General features: G+C 46.6%; 1 protein-coding gene across 1 annotated transcript in view; it reads right to left on the bottom strand.

Annotated features, from left to right (window-relative positions):
• DPY19L3 (dpy-19 like C-mannosyltransferase 3) overlaps nucleotides 1–19,943 on the bottom strand; it is a 90,270-nt gene that overhangs the window by 35,159 nt on the left and 35,168 nt on the right. The window contains 5 exon segments of the mRNA XM_073605829.1: nucleotides 3,178–3,254; nucleotides 3,257–3,288; nucleotides 10,851–10,973; nucleotides 13,360–13,518; nucleotides 19,788–19,858. Of these exon segments, the coding sequence (XP_073461930.1) occupies nucleotides 3,178–3,254; nucleotides 3,257–3,288; nucleotides 10,851–10,973; nucleotides 13,360–13,518; nucleotides 19,788–19,858 (462 nt within the window).

The following is a 19,943-nucleotide window of genomic DNA, read 5'->3' as shown; positions in this document are numbered from 1 at the left end:
TCACTGACACCAATGATGGGACACTATTCCTCCCACTGATACCAATGATGGGGCACTATTCCTCCCACTGATACCAATGATGGGGCACTATTCCTCCCACTGACACCAATGATGAGGCACTATTCCTCCCACTGATACCAATGATGGGGCACTATTCCTCCCACTGACACCAATGATGAGGCACTATTCCTCCCACTGACACCAATGATGGGGCACTATTCCTCCCACTGACACCAATGATGGGACACTATTCCTCCCACTGATACCAATGATGAGGCACTATTCCTCCACTGACACCAATGATGGGGCACTATTCCTCCCACTGACACCAATGATGGGGCACTATTCCTCTCACTGACACCAATGATGGGACACTATTCCTCCTACTGACACCAACTATTTCTCCCCCTAATATCAAAGATGGGGCATTGTTCACTCCCGCTGGGCACAGTCTGGCATCACTAAAGTCTGAAGGACTGAAAACTGGCCCTTTGGAAAGTTTGGAGACTCTTGGTATACAACAGGGATATGCAATTAGCGGACCTCCAGCTGTTACAAAACTACAAGTCCCATCATGCCTCTGACTCTAGGTGTCATGCTTGTGACTGTCAGAGTCTTGCTATGCCTCATGGGACTTGTAGTTCTGCAACAGCTGGAGGTCCGCTAATTGCATATCCCTGGTAAAGACTGTCAGAAGTGAGTCATGCAGATAGTAGAGGGAAGAACGAGCAGAGAAATCACACTCTGTGCTTTGGATAGTGGTGAGTACACACCACGGAGGGATATGCTTTGTTTTTTATTTCAGAGGTTTACAACCATTTTATTAAAGTTTTACTAAACCCACATCAGTAAAATCAGTCTGTATATGCAGTAAAGCATGCTTGTTATACTCACTGTGGAACCTAAGGGGTTAATCCTCTGCATTGTGTAACAAGGCTGTTTGATCCTGTCTTCTCTGATCCTCCCCTTCTTCACTGACTCAAAACAGGTCCGATAAGACAGAGTTATTGGAGTCAGGCTGCACATGCTCAGTTTGGTGTGTATTGCTAGTGTAGTTTTTTTTTTTTTTCTTGGGAGAGTGCATGTGATCAGCACAGGCCAATCAGCGCAGACAGGGGGTTAGGGGTCCTAGATCCTGATAGGACACTCAGTGCAGTGTGAAAACTCCTCCTACAAGATTTGGAGTCTCTCTGCAGCACAGTTCCTGTCCCAACTGCTGACACTAGAGCTTTGCACTCATCTGCTTCTACTAGAGCATGTTAGTCTCCGCACATTAGAGCCGGGTGATCCCAGGGGTCACAACTTGGGAGTCAGTATGCAGCTAAGTCCAAACCTCTGTGACGGGGTCACCTGCGGAACACTGGTTGGCTCTTGGACTCTGCACACTGGGGATCCCTCGTCACTCTCATACATCCGAGTTCACGTCTACATCCTGGTAATATTAGCGTCTCTATGGATATTTGCTGTGTTACACACCCTGCCACAGATTCTCAATTGGATTTAGGTCTGGACTTTGACTGGGCCATTCTAATGCCCGTACACACGGTCGGGACTTTGTTCGGACATTCCGACAACAAAATCCTAGGATTTTTTCCGACGGATGTTGGCTCAAACTTGTCTTGCATACACACGGTCACACAAAGTTGTTGGAAAATCCGATCGTTCTAACGCGGTGACGTAAAACACGTACGTCGGGACTATAAACGGGGCAGTGGCCAATAGCTTTCATCTCTTTATTTATTCTGAGAATGCGTGGCACTTTGTGCGTCGGATTTGTGTACACACGATCGGAATTTCCGACAACAGGATTTTGTTGTCGGAAAATTTTATATCCTGCTCTCAAACTTTGTGTGTCGGAAAATCCGATGGAAAATGTGTGATGGAGCCCACACATGGTCAGAATTTCCGACAACAAGGTCCTATCACACATTTTCCGTCGGAAAATCCAACCGTGTGTACGGGGCATAAACACATGAATATGCTTTGATCTAAACCATTCCATTGTAGCTCTGGCTGTATGTTTAGGGTCGTTGTCCTGCTGGAAGGTGAACCTCCGCCCCAGTCTCAAGTCTTTTGCAGACTCTAACAGGTTTTCTTCTAAGATTGTCCTGTATTTGGCTCCATCCATCCTCCCATCAACTCTGACCAGCTTCCCTGTCCCTGCTGAAGAAAAACATCCCCACAATAAGATTCTGCCACCACCATGTTTCACGGTGGGGATGGTGTGTTCAGGGTGATGTGCAGTGTTAGTTTCCTCCACACATAGCGTTTTGTTTTGAGGCCAAAAAGGTCACTTTTGGTCTCATCTGACCAGAGCACCTTCTTCCACGTTTGCTGTGTCCCCCACATGGCTTCTCACAAACAGGACTTCTTATGGCTTTCTTTCATCAATGTCTTTCTTCTTGCCACTCTTCCATAAAGGTCAGATTTGTGGAGAACACGACTAATACTTGTCCTGTGGACAGATTCTCCACCTGAGCTGTGGATCTCTGCAGCTCCTCCAGATTTACCATGGACCTCTTGGCTCTTCTCTGATGAATGTTCTCCTTGACCGACCGGTCAGTTTAGGTGGACGGCCATGTCTTGGTAGGTTTGCAGTTGTGCCATACTCTTTCCATTTTCGGGTGATGGTTTGAACAGAACTCCGTGAATATAACCTAATCCTGCTTTACACTTCTCCACAACTTTATCCCTGACCTGTCTGGTGTGTTCCTTGGCCTTCATGATGCTATTTGTTCACTAAGGTTCTCTAACAAACCTCTGAGGGCTTCACATAACAGCTGTATTTATACTGAGATTAAATTACACACAGGTGGACTCTATTTACTAATTAGGTGACTTCTGAAGGCAATTGGTTCCACTAGATTTTAGTTAGGGGTATCAGAGTAAAGGGCTGAATACAAATGCCCCCACACTTTTCACATATTTATTATTAAAAAAATGTTGAAAACCATTTATCATTTTCCTTCCACTTCACAATTATGTGCACTTTGTGTTGGTCTATCACATAAAATCCCAATAAAATACATTTATGTTTTTGGTTGTAACATGACAAAATGTGGAAAATTTCAAGGGGTATGAATACTTTTTCAAGGCACTGTATCTATTGCAGCAAAGGTGGTGATCTAGTGAACACTGGAATCTAGGTGCGTTAACTCTAGAGGTCAGTATACGTACCCTCTGGGGTGTGTAGAACCGGACCAATCGCAACACAATTCCCCAAATGTCCTTACTGGCGACTCCAAAGGAAGCAAGACACACATGTGGGATGTCCAGAGATACTTCATCCTGTAACAAGAGGAGTTTGTCTCGTCATTCAGTCGTTTGCTATCTGAGGACACACTGCAGCCATCACTCACAGCTCTACAGGCGGCCATATATTAGGGGTGCAACGGATCGTCACCGATCCATGATCCGAACGGTTCAGCCTGTTCGGATTGGCACACACGCTATCCGTGGAGCGCTCTGCCGCCTCGGCCTTAGGAAAGGCTGCGGTTTCGACCTAGCACCGGAGCGGCGGCCAACTTGGTACACCCGGCGGCGGCCTAGGTGAGCGGCGCGCTAATGTCATCATCAGCCGCCTCAACTGCAAGCAAGCAAGCTCCAATCGTAGGGGAGATGTGGATATTACAGTGGGGGAGATGTCCATTACAGTGGGGGAGATGTCCATTACAGTGGGGGAGATGTCCATTACAGTGGGGGAGGAGATGTGGATATTACAGTGGGGGAGGAGATGTGGATATTACAGTGGGGGAGGAGATGTGGATATTACAGTGGGGGAGGAGATGTGGATATTACAGTGGGGGAGGAGATGTGGATATTACAGTGGGGGAGATGACGTGGATATTACAGTGGGGGAGATGTGGATATTACAGTGGGGGAGATGTCCATTACAGTGGGGGGAGATATGGATTTTACAGTGGGGAGATGACGTGGATATTACAGTGGGGGAAGAGATGTGGATATTACAGTGGGGGAGGAGAGGTGGATATTACAGTGGGGTAGATGACGTGGATATTACAGTGGGGGAGGAGATGTGGATATTACAGTGGGGGGAGATGTGGATATTACAGTGGGGGAGATGTGGATATTACAGTGGGGAGATGACGTGGCTATTACAGTGGGGGAGATGTCCATTACAGTGGGGGAGATGTGGATATTACAGTGGGGGAGGAGATGTGGATATTACAGTGAGGGAGATGAAGTGGATATTACAGTGGGGGAGATGTGGATATTACAGTGGGGGAGATGTCCATTACAGTGGGGGGAGATATGGATTTTACAGTGGGGAGATGACGTGGATATTACAGTGGGGGAAGAGATGTGGATATTACAGTGGGGTAGATGACGTGGATATTACAGTGGGGGAGGAGATGTGGATATTACAGTGGGGTAGATGACGTGGATATTACAGTGGGGGAGGAGATGTGGATATTACAGTGGGGGAGATGTGGATATTACAGTGAGGGAGATGAAGTGGATATTACAGTGGGGGAGGAGATGTGGATATTACAGTGAGGGAGATGAAGTGGATATTACAGTGAGGGAGATGAAGTGGATATTACAGTGGGGGAGATGTCCATTACAGTGGGGGAGATGTGGATATTACAGTGGGGGAGGAGATGTGGATATTACAGTGGGGGGAGATGTGGATATTACAGTGGGGGAGATGTGGATATTACAGTGGGGAGATGACGTGGCTATTACAGTGGGGGAGATGTCCATTACAGTGGGGGAGATGTGGATATTACAGTGGGGAGGAGATGTGGATATTACAGTGAGGGAGATGAAGTGGATATTACAGTGGGGAGATGTGGATATTACAGTGGGGGAGATGTCCATTACAGTGGGGGGAGATATGGATTTTACAGTGGGGAGATGACGTGGATATTACAGTGGGGGAAGAGATGTGGATATTACAGTGGGGTAGATGACGTGGATATTACAGTGGGGGAGGAGATGTGGATATTACAGTGGGGTAGATGACGTGGATATTACAGTGGGGAGGAGATGTGGATATTACAGTGGGGGAGGAGAGGTGGATATTACAGTGGGGGGAGATGTGGATATTACAGTGGGGGAGATGTGGATATTACAGTGGGGAGATGACGTGGCTATTACAGTGGGGGAGATGTCCATTACAGTGGGGGAGATGTGGATATTACAGTGGGGGAGGAGATGTGGATATTACAGTGAGGGAGATGAAGTGGATATTACAGTGAGGGAGATGAAGTGGATATTACAGTGGGGGAGATGTCCATTACAGTGGGGGAGATGTGGATATTACAGTGGGGGAGGAGATGTGGATATTACAGTGGGGGGAGATGTGGATATTACAGTGGGGGAGATGTGGATATTACAGTGGGGAGATGACGTGGCTATTACAGTGGGGGAGATGTCCATTACAGTGGGGAGATGTGGATATTACAGTGGGGAGGAGATGTGGATATTACAGTGAGGGAGATGAAGTGGATATTACAGTGGGGAGATGTCCATTACAGTGGGGGAGATGTGGATATTACAGTGGGGGAGATGTGGATATTACAGTGGGGGGGGGAGATGTGGATATTACAGTGGGGGAGATGACGTGGATATTACAGTGGGGAGATGACGTGGATATTACAGTGGGGGAGATGACGTGGATATTACAGTGGGGGAGATGACGTGGATATTACAGTGAGGGAGATGAAGTGGATATTACAGTGGGGGAGATGTCCATTACAGTGGGGGAGATGTGGATATTACAGTGGGGGAGGAGATGTGGATATTACAGTGGGGGGAGATGTGGATATTACAGTGGGGGAGATGTGGATATTACAGTGGGGAGATGACGTGGCTATTACAGTGGGGGAGATGTCCATTACAGTGGGGAGATGTGGATATTACAGTGGGGGAGGAGATGTGGATATTACAGTGAGGGAGATGAAGTGGATATTACAGTGGGGGAGATGTCCATTACAGTGGGGGAGATGTGGATATTACAGTGGGGGAGATGTGGATATTACAGTGGGGGGGGGAGATGTGGATATTACAGTGGGGGAGATGACGTGGATATTACAGTGGGGAGATGACGTGGATATTACAGTGGGGGAGATGACGTGGATATTACAGTGGGGGAGATGACGTGGATATTACAGTGGGGGAGATGACGTGGATATTACAGTGGGGGAGATGTCCATTACAGTGGGGGGAGATATGGATTTTACAGTGGGGAGATGACGTGGATATTACAGTGGGGAGATGTGGATATTACAGTGGGGGAGATGATGTGGATATTACAGTGGGGGAGGAGATGTGGATATTACAGTGGGGGAGGAGATGTGGATATTACAGTGGGGGGGGAGATGTGGATATTACAGTGGGGGAGGAGATGTGGATATTACAGTGGGGGAGATGTGGATATTACAGTGGGGGGGGGGGGGAGATGACGTGGATATTACAGTGGGGGAGATGACGTGGATATTACAGTGGGGGAGATGACGTGGATATTACAGTGGGGAGATGACGTGGATATTACAGTGGGGGAGATGTGGATATTACAGTGGGGGAGGAGATGTGGATATTACAGTGGGGGAGGAGATGTGGATATTACAATGGAGGAGATGTCCATTACTGTGGGGGAGATGTGGATATTACAGTGGGGGAGATGTCCATTACAGTGGGGGAGATGTGGATATTACAGTGGGGAGATGCGGATATTACAGTGGGGGAGATGTGGATATTACAGTGGGGGAGGAGATGTGGATATTACAGTGGGGGAGGAGATGTGGATATTACAGTGGGGGAGAAGATGTGGATATTACAGTGGGGGAGATGTGGATATTACAGTGGGGGAGGAGATGTGGTTATTACAGTGGGGGAGGAGATGTGGATATTACAGTGGGGGAGATGTGGATATTACAGTGGGGGAGATGACGTGGATATTACAGTGGGGGAGATGACGTGGATATTACAGTGGGGGAGATGACGTGGATATTACAGTGGGGGAGATGACGTGGATATTACAGTGGGGGAGATGTCCATTACAGTGGGGGGAGATATGGATTTTACAGTGGGGAGATGACGTGGATATTACAGTGGGGGAGATGTGGATATTACAGTGGGGGAGATGTGGATATTACAGTGGGGGAGGAGATGTGGATATTACAGTGGGGGAGGAGATGTGGATATTACAATGGGGGAGATGTCCATTACTGTGGGGGAGATGTGGATATTACAGTGGGGGAGATGACGTGGATATTACAGTGGGGGAGATGTCCATTACAGTGGGGGAGATATGGATTTTACAGTGGGGAGATGACGTGGATATTACAGTGGGGGAGATGTGGATATTACAGTGGGGGAGATGATGTGGATATTACAGTGGGGGAGGAGATGTGGATATTACAGTGGGGGAGGAGATGTGGATATTACAATGGGGGAGATGTCCATTACTGTGGGGGAGATGTGGATATTACAGTGGGGGAGATGACGTGGATATTACAGTGGGGGAGATGACGTGGATATTACAGTGGGGGAGATGACGTGGATATTACAGTGGGGGAGATGTCCATTACAGTGGGGGAGATATGGATTTTACAGTGGGGAGATGACGTGGATATTACAGTGGGGGAGATGTGGATATTACAGTGGGGGAGATGATGTGGATATTACAGTGGGGGAGGAGATGTGGATATTACAATGGGGGAGATGTCCATTACTGTGGGGGAGATGTGGATATTACAGTGGGGGAGATGACGTGGATATTACAGTGGGGGAGATGTGGATATTACAGTGGGGAGATGTGGATATTACAGTGGGGGAGATGTGGATATTACAGTGGGGGAGGAGATGTGGATATTACAGTGGGGGAGATGTGGATATTACAGTGAGGGAGATGTGGATATTACAGTGAGGGAGATGACGTGGATATTATAGTGAGGAGATGACGTGGATATTACAGTGGGGGAGATGTCCATTACAGTGGGGGAGATGTGGATATTACAGTGGGGGAGATGTGGATATTACAGTGGGGGAGGAGATGTGGATATTACAGTGGGGGAGATGTGGATATTACAGTGGGGGAGATGATGTGGATATTACAGTGGGGGAGATGATGTGGATATTACAGTGGGGGAGGAGATGTGGATATTACAGTGGGGGGGGGAGATGTGGATATTACAGTGGGGGAGGAGATGTGGATATTACAGTGGGGGGGGAGATGTGGATATTACAGTGGGGGAGGAGATGTGGATATTACAGTGGGGGAGATGTGGATATTACAGTGGGGGGGGGGAGATGTGGATATTACAGTGGGGGGGGGGGGGGAGATGTGGATATTACAGTGGGGGAGATGACGTGGATATTACAGTGGGGGAGATGACGTGGATATTACAGTGGGGGAGATGACGTGGATATTACAGTGGGGGAGATGACGTGGATATTACAGTGGGGAGATGACGTGGATATTACAGTGGGGGAGATGTGGATATTACAGTGGGGGAGATGTGGATATTACAGTGGGGGAGGAGATGTGGATATTACAGTGGGGGAGGAGATGTGGATATTACAATGGGGGAGATGTCCATTACTGTGGGGGAGATGTGGATATTACAGTGGGGGAGATGACGTGGATATTACAGTGGGGGAGATGTCCATTACAGTGGGGGAGATGTGGATATTACAGTGGGGAGATGTGGATATTACAGTGGGGGAGATGTGGATATTACAGTGGGGGAGGAGATGTGGATATTACAGTGGGGGAGAAGATGTGGATATTACAGTGGGGGAGATGTGGATATTACAGTGGGGGGAGATGTGGATATTACAGTGAGGGAGATGAAGTGGATATTACAGTGGGGGAGATGTCCATTACAGTGGGGGAGATGTGGATATTACAGTGGGGGAGATGTGGATATTACAGTGGGGGAGATGTGGATATTACAGTGGGGGAGGAGATGTGGATATTACAGTGGGGGAGATGTGGATATTACAGTGGGGGAGATGTGGATATTACAGTGGGGAGATGACGTGGATATTACAGTGGGGAGATGACGTGGATATTATAGTGAGGAGATGACGTGGATATTACAGTGGGGAGATGACGTGGATATTATAGTGAGGAGATGACGTGGATATTATAGTGAGGAGATGACGTGGATATTACAGTGGGGGAGATGACGTGGATATTACAGTGGGGGAGATGACGTGGATATTACAGTGGGGGAGATGACGTGGATATTACAGTGGGAGGAGATGACGTGGATATTACAGTGGGGGAGATGACGTGGATATTACAGTGGGGGAGATGTCCATTACAGTGGGGGGAGATATGGATTTTACAGTGGGGAGATGACGTGGATATTACAGTGGGGAGATGACGTGGATATTACAGTGGGGAGATGACGTGGATATTACAGTGGGAGAGATGTGGATATTACAGTGGGGAGATGACGTGGATATTACAGTGGGGGAGATGACGTGGATATTACAGTGGGAGGAGATGACGTGGATATTACAGTGGGGAGATGACGTGGATATTACAGTGGGGAGATGACGTGGATATTACAGTGGGAGAGATGACGTGGATATTACAGTGGGGGAGATGACGTGGATATTACAGTGGGAGGAGATGACGTGGATATTACAGTGGGGAGATGACGTGGATATTACAGTGGGAAGATGTGGATATTACAGTGGGGAGATGACGTGGATATTACAGTGGGGGAGATGACGTGGATATTACAGTGGGAGGAGATGACGTGGATATTACAGTGGGGAGATGACGTGGATATTACAGTGGGGAGATGTGGATATTACAGTGGGGGAGATGACGTGGATATTACAGTGGGGAGATGACGTGGATATTACAGTGGGAGGAGATGACGTGGATATTACAGTGGGGAGATGACGTGGATATTACAGTGGGGAGATGACGTGGATATTACAGTGGGAAGATGTGGATATTACAGTGGGGAGATGACGTGGATATTACAGTGGGGGAGATGACGTGGATATTACAGTGGGAGGAGATGACGTGGATATTACAGTGGGAAGATGTGGATATTACAGTGGGGAGATGACATGGATATTACAGTGGGGGAGATGACGTGGATATTACAGTGGGAGGAGATGACGTGGATATTACAGTGGGGGAGATGACGTGGATATTACAGTGGGAGGAGATGACGTGGATATTACAGTGGGAGGAGATGACGTGGATATTACAGTGGGGAGATGACGTGGATATTACAGTGGGGAGATGATGTGGATATTACAGTGGGGGAGATGACGTGGATATTACAGTGGGGGAGATGACGTGTATATTACAGTGGGAGGAGATGACGTGGATATTACAGTGGGGAGATGACGTGGATATTACAGTGGGGAGATGACGTGGATATTACAGTGGGAAGATGTGGATATTACAGTGGGGAGATGACGTGGATATTACAGTGGGGAGATGTGGATATTACAGTGGGGAGATGACGTGGATATTACAGTGGGGAGATGACGTGGATATTACAGTGGGGGAGATGACGCGGATATTACAGTGGGGAGATGACGTGGATATTACAGTGGGGGAGATGACGTGGATATTACAGTGGGGAGATGACGTGGATATTACAGTGGGGGAGATGACGTGGTACAACCAGCCTGTTGGATTTTTTACATTGCGCTGACAGTAATCACTGTATTCTGCCAGCCAGAAAGCCCCCCCCCCCGGCTGGCAGAATACAATAGTGCTGCGGGGGGTGGGGGGTCAACACTTCCTGTGTTGATGGGAGAATCGAGCGATTTCCTTTCCTTCAATCTGTGGTGGAAGAAAAGAAAATGGAGTCATCTATGGGCTGCTTCAGAGTCAGACTTACCGCATTGTGCTGATAGCCAGGCAACCAAACATCACGTTATGAACTAAATTATAGGCCACGTCCGCTCGGACAAAAGACGTTCGATCTTCACTCCAGTGCTTCTGTTTGTTGGCTGAGGAGATGCTGGAAAACAAGACAATGTCTAGAGTCACAATCCATCCCAAATATTGGTGTTTATTTACTAAAGCTGGAGAGTGCAAAATCAAAATCGCTTCTACAACCAATCAGCTCCTAACCCGAGCTTGTTCATTTAACCAATTCCAGGCCGCCCACCGTGGATATACGACGATACTTTGATGTTAAATACCGCTGTTATGGCAGCAGATAGCGGCCATAACCCCAGTATTTCTATCCACGGCCGGGGATCTGCTTTTACATAAAATTGGTCTCAGCAGCGGTTTTGCCACAAGATCACTTTTATGAGTGGTGGGAGACGTGCCCCCCCCCCCCCCGCCACGTCCCAGGCGTCTCCGCTGCTTATCGGAGCTGGTGGAAGCGGACCGGTCCTGTGGCTTGGTGGACAGGAAGTGGCCTCACTCGACTCTATGCCCTTGGAGGACCGGAGCGATGTCAAACGTCACTTCTGCCCTCCAAAGGACAACTTTTTATATAAAAAACAAAAAACAAAAAATTAAAAAAATACTTTTTTTTCTTTCTTTGCTTTTAAGTAAGTGTAGATCTCTGAGGTCTTTTTGACCAAAGATCTCATATTAAAGAGGTTCTAAAATGCTTTTTTTCGATCCCCAAAAAATGTTTTAAAGGGACAGTGTAAAAATAAGTAAAATAAATAAAAAAAAAAAAAAAAAAATTAAAGCTCCCCGTCCCTCCAAGCTCACACACAGAAGCGAGCGCATACGTAAGTTGCGGCCCCATATGTAAATGATGTTCAAACAACACATGTGAGGTATCGCCGCGATCGTTAGAGCGAGAGTAATAATTCTAGTACAGGACCCCCTCTGTTACTCAAAACTGGTCACCTGTAGAAATTTTTAAACGTCGCCTATGGAGGTTTTTAAAGGAGCAGTCCAGCCTGAGGTCGTTTGGCTGGGCTTCTCCTATGGGTCACAGGAGTGCAATTAGTTTTTCACTCCTGTGACCCGTTTTCACCCGACTTCAGCCCACTCCCTGCTGATGTCACAGAAATCAGTCCAGGCACCGAGTCATCCCGACAATGGGAGTCGGAATCCACCAGATGCCTGGACTGACACCTGTCTCGACCTCTCAGCGAGCCGCTGAAAGCCTGAGATGGCCGCTCCCCACCCCCTCCACAGTCCAGCGCTCCAGTGAGCATGGAGGGGCAGAGAGGAGAGCTGCTGATTGACAGTCAGCAGCTCTCTGCTCTGGGAGCTGTGAGAACCGACCCATCGGCGAAGTTCGATCGCTCGGTTCTCAGAGTAGAGGCACCGGGGGGACTGATTCTGCATCCACCTAGATAGGACCCCCAAACCCATACTTCTCTTTTAAGTGCCAAAGTTTGTCGCCATTCCACGAGCGGGCGCAATTTTGAAGCGTGACATGTTGGGTATCAATGTACTCGCCGTAACATTATCTTTCACAAAATAAAAAATAATTGGGCTAACTTTATTGTTGTCTTCTTTTTTGATTCAAAAAAGTGTATTTTTTTATTTTTTGATTCAAAAAAGTGTATTTTTTCCAAAAAATTGCATTTGTAAGACCGCTGCGCAAATACAATGTGACAGAAAGTATTGCAACCACCGCCATTTTATTCTCTAGGGTGTCTGAAAAAAATATATATAATGGTTGGGTGTTCTAAGTCATTTTCTAGCAAAAAAAAAAAAAAATAATTTTAACTTGTAAACAACAAGTGTCAAAGAGAGGCTGGTCCTTAAAGTGGATGTAAACCCAATGTCATCCTTTCTAAACTCCTGCCATAGGGGTTATCTATAAGGATATACACGCCTCCTGCATGTATCTTTACCTGTCAAATGTCTCCCCTCTGTCTCTTATGAGACCCGAAAAACTGCAGATTCTGTGGGCGGGTCTGTTGTCTGGAGTTCGGTGGGTGGAGTCGTGATGTCAGTAGACTCCCCGCCCCCCTCTACACTCCCCTTGTCAACATTAATTTTCTCCTGTGTATTTCTTACACTGAACTTCTGCTATGATCTCTAACATCCAGTGAAAACCCAGAAAAGTCACCACATGACTTCAGCATGCCCAATCATGGTGAGGTGTGGAACATCCAATCCTTGCAGAGCTGCTGAAGTGCCCGAGATATGTAAATCACCTGTCACTCACAGCAAGGGGGAGGATTTGACAAAGTTTTTCTCTGTTTGTCAAGATTTATCTCACTGAACAATAAAAGAGGATTGCTCAGAGATGGATTAACTCTTTGTGGCAAGACTGGGCTCAAATGATAGGAAATCTTATACTCTATATTATGACATTTAAAAAAAAAAAAATTTTCGGGTTTACATCCACTTTAAGTAGTTAAACATTTGATATAAATAATAAGAAGCAGCAATACCATCCCTGATACACAGCAACTCACCTCAGTTTGTGGAAAGCGGTGACGGATGCTGCAATGATTAGGAAGGAAAGAACAAATACAAAGGGGTGGAGAAGTAACGAGTCGGCGAGTCTCTCAAACGTGTCAGATGGAAGCATCTGGAAGGGCTCCTCGCACAGATATAGATTGGCATCGAAATCTCTGTAAAGGAGAAACAATTCATAAGTCTCATGGTCTCTTCTGTTATAGAGAGTAATACAGAAAGGCTACAGATCTGTATGGCCAGCCTTTTGTGTTCAGGCCTTAAAATGTCTGGACAAAATAAACAAAAACTCATGTGATCCATCTCTAAAGAACACCTCCCCCCTCTCCTCATTTCCATAACATAAGAGGGAGGTGTTCTGTAGTCCAGCAGATGAGAACTGGGCAGGGATGACAACACTGCTTAAAGCAGAACTTCAGTCATTTTTTTCATCTTTCCATCTATTAAATCTTCTGCCCTTGTTGTTGTTTTAACTTCGGATAGTAAAACATTTTTTTTTCTGCCAGTAAATCCCTTCTACAGCCCACTTCCTGTCTCTTGTCTGGTCATTAGCCTCTTCTTATGACATCATGCACAGCTCTCGCTCTCACTCTCCTGAGAGTTTGCCAGGAAGGGAGGGGGGATGACTCTTAAGAGGGCCAATGAGAGCTGCAGAGCTGGAGGTGTGCCTCTGTGTAAATCCAGGAAGTGAACAGGCAGCAGCTTCAGCTGCCCACAGTTAAAATGGCTGCAGCCAGACTCAGTGGAGGGAGATTTCCGCAGCATATTTGCATGCCTCCCAACTTTTTGAGATGGGAATGAGGGGCACCTATCAGCAAAAGTATGGAGGCATAAGACACACCCCTTGCCACGCCCCCTTAAAGGAGAATTGTACAAAAAAAAAACAGGATTGGTTAAACCCAGAAGAGCTTTTTTTTACCACTAATATTCCTTTATATTGGCTTTTGGAATTTACAAATGCAGCAATTTAGAAATCAGATGAAAGGTTTAGTGCTGGGAAACACTTTTTGATAGATAAAAAGTGCATTTTATATACAGCTATATGGATCAGACTAAAATGAGGGACAAATGAGGAGGACAGAGGGACATTTTTCCAAATCAGGGACAGTGCCTCGAAATCAGGGACAGTTGGGAGCTATGTATTTGGCAAGTACAGAATCCCAGTATATATATATATATATATATAAAAAATAATATGCAAAGTGGATGGAGGGAAGCTTCAGAATGGCAGGGTGATTCTTGCCTCCTGGGCGTTCCGACCTCTGGCGTTTGTGTCTCGGATTTGCAAGGCGGCTTCCTTGTCGTCTTTGTACACTTTTAGAACAATTTTACAAACTGATGTCTTTGCATCTTTGGATGATTGTTTTGGCTACAAGGTTTTTTAGGCAGCTGTTTAAAATTTAATGTTTTTGGTTTCCCCCCCTTTTTAAGACACTGCTTTGGGATGCCCTCAGGGTGAAGAATCAGAAGAGCTGTGTCCATCAATGAATGTAATGTTATTCACTGTAAATTCTCTTTCTCTGACTTCATTGATGGACACAGCACCCACCCCTAGTTTTTTTTTAAATGTAATCTTTCTGTCACTTTGTGACTTAAAGGATCACTAAAGATAATTTTTTTTTTTTTAAAATAACAAACATATCATACGTACCTCCACTGTGCAGCTCGTTTTGCACAGAGTGGCTCCGAACCTCCTCTTCTGGGGTCCCTCGGCGGCTGTCTCGGCTCCCCCCCCGCAAGAACTAATCACCATCATGCAAGCTCCCTCGCATGGTGGTGGGTTCTTGCGGGCGTGCTCCCTTGATACAGCCGGCGGCCATAGCCGCTCACTGTATCACTCGGCCCCGCTCCCCGTCGCGCCGCATCATTGGATGTGATTGACAGCAGCACGAGCCAATGGTTGCGCTGCTTTCAATCCATCCACTCTAGCCAATCAACGGCCAGGCTGAGCAACGGAGAAGATGTTGGGGGCGAGCGTGGGACTTTCGAGGGGTCAGGTAAGTAAAACAGGGGGGCTGGGGGGGCCGGTATTGTCAGATGTTTTTTCACCTTAATGCATAGAATGCATTAAGGTGAAAAAACTTTTATCTTTACAACCCCTTTAATTGACTTGCCTATAGCAGAAAGGGGGTTTACACCAGCCAGGACTGCCTACAGGTGGTGCTGTGTACTTTTTCTGCCTAGCATCCTACTCCTGTAGGTGGCGCTATAACCCTAAGGGTCAAGAATCAGAAGAGCTGTGTATAGCTGTATTTATACTGAGATTAAATTACACACAGGTGGACTCTATTTACTATTTAGGTAACTTCTGAAGGCAATTGGTTCCACTAGATTTTAGTTAGGGGTATCAGAGTAAAGGGGGCTGAATACAAATGTACCCCACACTTTTCACATATTTATTTGTAAAAAAAATTTGAAAACCATTTATCATTTTCCTTCCACTTCACAGTTATGAGCCACTTTGTGTTGGTCTATCACATAAATTCCCAATAAAATACATTTACATTTTTGGTTGCAACAGGACAAAATGTGGAACATTTCAAGGGGTATGAATACTTTTCAAGGCACTGTATATATAATTAAATCCAGAACCTCATCTCTTTGAAAATAAACTATACTGAGTTTTTCAACATACAGAAGGAAATAGGCACAAAAACATGAGCCAACACCACTGCTCAAAAGGATGTGTGATACTTAGAGTCGGTTCACACTACAACGACTTGGGATCCGACTTGTCAGCCCTCAAGTCGCCCCAAGTCGCTTGACATTGGGAATTGCATTATAGTCAATGAGAGCCGTCTTAATGTACACTACTGAAGTCGCTCCGACTTCAGAAAAGGTTCTTGAACTACTTCAAGGCGACTTCTAGGCGACCTGTACCCATAGAATTCAATGGAAGTCGCCTCCAAGTCGGATCTCCATCTATATTGAAGCAACTTTACAGGAACAGAAATTAGTTTACCCAGGCAAACCCCTCCCTCCCAGAGAGCTGATTATTCTGTGATTGGCCACAGCCAAAGTCGCCTGTCCTGGAGGCAACTTGAAGTCGTGTTGCAAGTTGCTTAAAGTCGCGCTGAAGTCGCGTTGAAGCCGTGTTGAAGTTGCCTTGCAAAGTCGTACTGAAGTCGTGTTTCCCCTCTGTGAATCGCACTTATGCCCCGTACACACGGTCGGACATTGATCGGACATTCCGACAACAAAATCCTAGGATTTTTTCCGACGGATGTTGGCTCAAACTTGTCTTGCATACACACGGTCACACAAAGTTGTCGGAAAATCCGATCATTCTGAACGCGGTGACGTAAAACATGTACGTCTGGACTATAAACGGGGCAGTAGCCAATAGCTTTCATCTCTTTATTTATTCTGAGCATGCGTGGCACTTTGTGCGTCGGATTTGTGTACACACGATCGGAATTTCCGACAACGGATTTTGTTGTCGGAAAATTTTATAGCCTGCTCTCAAACTTTGTGTGTCGGAAAATCCGATGGAAAATGTGTGATGGAGCCCACACACGGTCAGAATTTCCGACAACAAGGTCCTATCACACATTTTCCATCGGAAAATCCGACCGTGTGTACGGGGCATAAGACAATACAAGGCATCAGGTGCAATGTAAATACAGGGCTGGCAAAAATGAAGAAATAAACCTAGTGCTTTGATAGGAGGGAACATTTAGACAGCACGCTCCAGGTCCCTTCTGCGTTGGGGTAAAGGTCGATGGATGACTGCAGGACAAAAGGCCAACAGGTAGCTGCACCTCATTTTTACTTGCTTTAGACACACTTTAGGCCTCCTTCTCATGGCCGTTTTAGCTGCATATACCGGATCCCTCCAGCAAGAATCAGTGATTTCTTGCAGCTGGAATGACAGGTGCATGTTAATAGCGGTGGGTGCTCAGCCCTATATAAACTGACAGGATGACAGCGCCTGCCGCTGATCGCATGTAGCTGCACACCACAGGGTTACCTGCAGTTAGGTACGGATGTGTGGGTCTGGACGCCTGGATGCAGTCGGCTATGTCCAGGCTTGGACATCTGTCCCCTAACTGCAGGCAACCCTATGCTGTGCAGCTACATGCGGCAGGCGCTGTCATCCTGTCATTAGTTTATGTAGGCTGAGTGGTCACCACTGATCAGGCATCGGTTATTCCAGCTGCAAGAATTCTTGCTGCTGGAATCTGGTGTATGTAGCTAAATGATCGTGTGAAAAAAGGCCTTAAAGTGTAGTAAACTGCAAAAAAAAGAAAACAAAAAAAAATCTTCTCTGTGCACTTGAAACTGCAGTCGCTGTAGATCCGAAGGGGACATGCAAGGAAAATAAAAAACAGCATTTCAGCTTGCCACATGATTGGATGATAAAATCAGCAGAGCTTCCCCTAATTTCAGATCTACCCCTCAGATTTACAGCGACTGCACTTCCAAGTGCAATTTCAAGTGCACTTTGCACTTGTAGTGCAAAGTGGATTTGCCTTTAGTAAATAACCCCCACTGTGCTAATATACACCTCATACTAGCACAATATGAATGACTTACCTGAAAACCAAGCCCTCCGGTGGTGCGCTGTCACCACTGCCAGGGCTTCCATGTTCACCTGATGTTCCTTCCAGGTTGGCAGGCTGTTTGAAGGGCCAAGCTGGGATGACGGCACTCCTGCACATGTGCGCGGGAGCCACGGCCACCCAACAGCTCTCTCTCAACGGATAACATTACCAGCGCGGCTAAAGTAAATATCTCCTAGATCAGGGATATGCAATTAGCGGACCTCCAGCTGTTGCAGAACTACAAGTCCAATGAGGCACAGCAAGACTCTGACAGCCACAAGCATGACACCCAGAGGCATGATGGGACTTGTAGTTTTGCAACAGCTGGAGGTCAGCTAATTGCATATCCCTGTCCTAGATGGTGCATGTTTAGGAGATATTTACTGTACCTACAAGGTAAGCTTTATTATTGGCTTAGCTGTAGGTATAAATACTGAAATAAAAAAGGTGTGGCGCTACCTCGCTAAAACTCAATATGAATACAAAAAATAAGTGATCATTTCATATGAATCCTTTAAGGATTAAACAGAGTGGTCTAATAATGTTATGTTATGTTCAGGGGCAGACTGACAACTCATGGGGCCCCCGGGCAATAGGAGAAGATTATGGGGCCCCCGGGCAATAGGAGATTATGGGGCCCCCGGGCAATAGGAGATTATGGGGCCCCCGGGCAATAGGAGATTATGGGGCCCCCGGGCAATAGGAGATTATGGGGCCCCCGGGCAATAGGAGAAGATTATGGGGCCCTCGGGCAATAGGAGAAGATTATGGGGCCCTCGGGCAATAGGAGAAGATTATGGGGCCCTCGGGCAATAGGAGAAGATTATGGGGCCCCCGGGCAATAGGAGAAGATTATGGGGCCCCCGGGCAATAGGAGATTATGGGGCCCCCGGGCAATAGGAGATTATGGGGCCCCCGGGCAATAGGAGATTATGGGGCCCCCGGGCAATAGGAGATTATGGGGCTCCCGGGCAATAGGAGATTATGGGGCCCCCGGGCAATAGGAGAAGATTATGGGGCCCCCGGGCAATAGGAGATTATGGGGCCCCCGGGCAATAGGAGATTATGGGGCCCCCGGGCAATAGGAGATTATGGGGCCCCCGGGCAATAGGAGATTATGGGGCACCCGGGCAATAGGAGATTATGGGGCCCCCGGGCAATAGGAGATTATGGGGCTCCCAGGCAATAGGAGATTATGGGGCCCCCGGGCAATAGGAGAAGATTATGGGGCCCCCGGGCAATAGGAGATTATGGGGCCCCCAGGCAATAGATTATGGGGCCACACAGTATACACACACACATACAGTATACACACAATATACACACACAGTATACACACACAGAATACACATACACACACTGAAAAGGTACTGGAGAGGTGGGGCAGCTATAATCTTGGGATTTTTAAAAAACACAGATTTTTACATACTGTCCCTGGTTTTATTGGAGGATGGCAACCCTGATGGGACCCCTTAGTGGCATGGGGCACTCGGGCAGTGCCCGAGTGCCCGAATGGTCAGTCCGCCCCTGGTTATGTTATGTTATTGCACCACTCTGTTTAGTTTTTGAAGGATTCATAAGAAATGATCACTTATTCTTTATATTCATATTGAGTTTTGAGGTAACACCACATCTTTTTATTTCAGTATTAATTCACATTTGAGTGGTTTATCCGCTTTTAAAGGGGCAGCTTCACTCGTTATTATCATTTAATAATTTTCTGGCGCTGCCCCTCATCACCCTAAACACACATTTAAATGTAGATATAAATCAACAAAAAAGCCTTTGCTATCGCTTTAATGTGACGGCATGAGCAGGTCAGTATGGCAAATATGCATTTTCAGCGAGAACATGGCAATAGAATTGTCCAGAAAGGCGATTACCTGGTTTTAAAGCCCAGTTTTGCTTGTATGAACTTAAAAATGTGTTCATCTGACTGCAGATTCAGGACTTTCTGTCAAGGAGAAACAAATACAAAAAAATTATAAAACTATAAAAGGACAACGTTTTAATTAAAGAATTTTTTTTTTAAAAGCATA

The sequence above is a fragment of the Aquarana catesbeiana genome, linkage group LG11 (assembly GCF_042186555.1).
Source record: "Aquarana catesbeiana isolate 2022-GZ linkage group LG11, ASM4218655v1, whole genome shotgun sequence".
NCBI classification, from domain to species: domain Eukaryota; kingdom Metazoa; phylum Chordata; class Amphibia; order Anura; family Ranidae; genus Aquarana; species Aquarana catesbeiana.
This window is presented reverse-complemented; position numbering and strand designations above follow the sequence as displayed.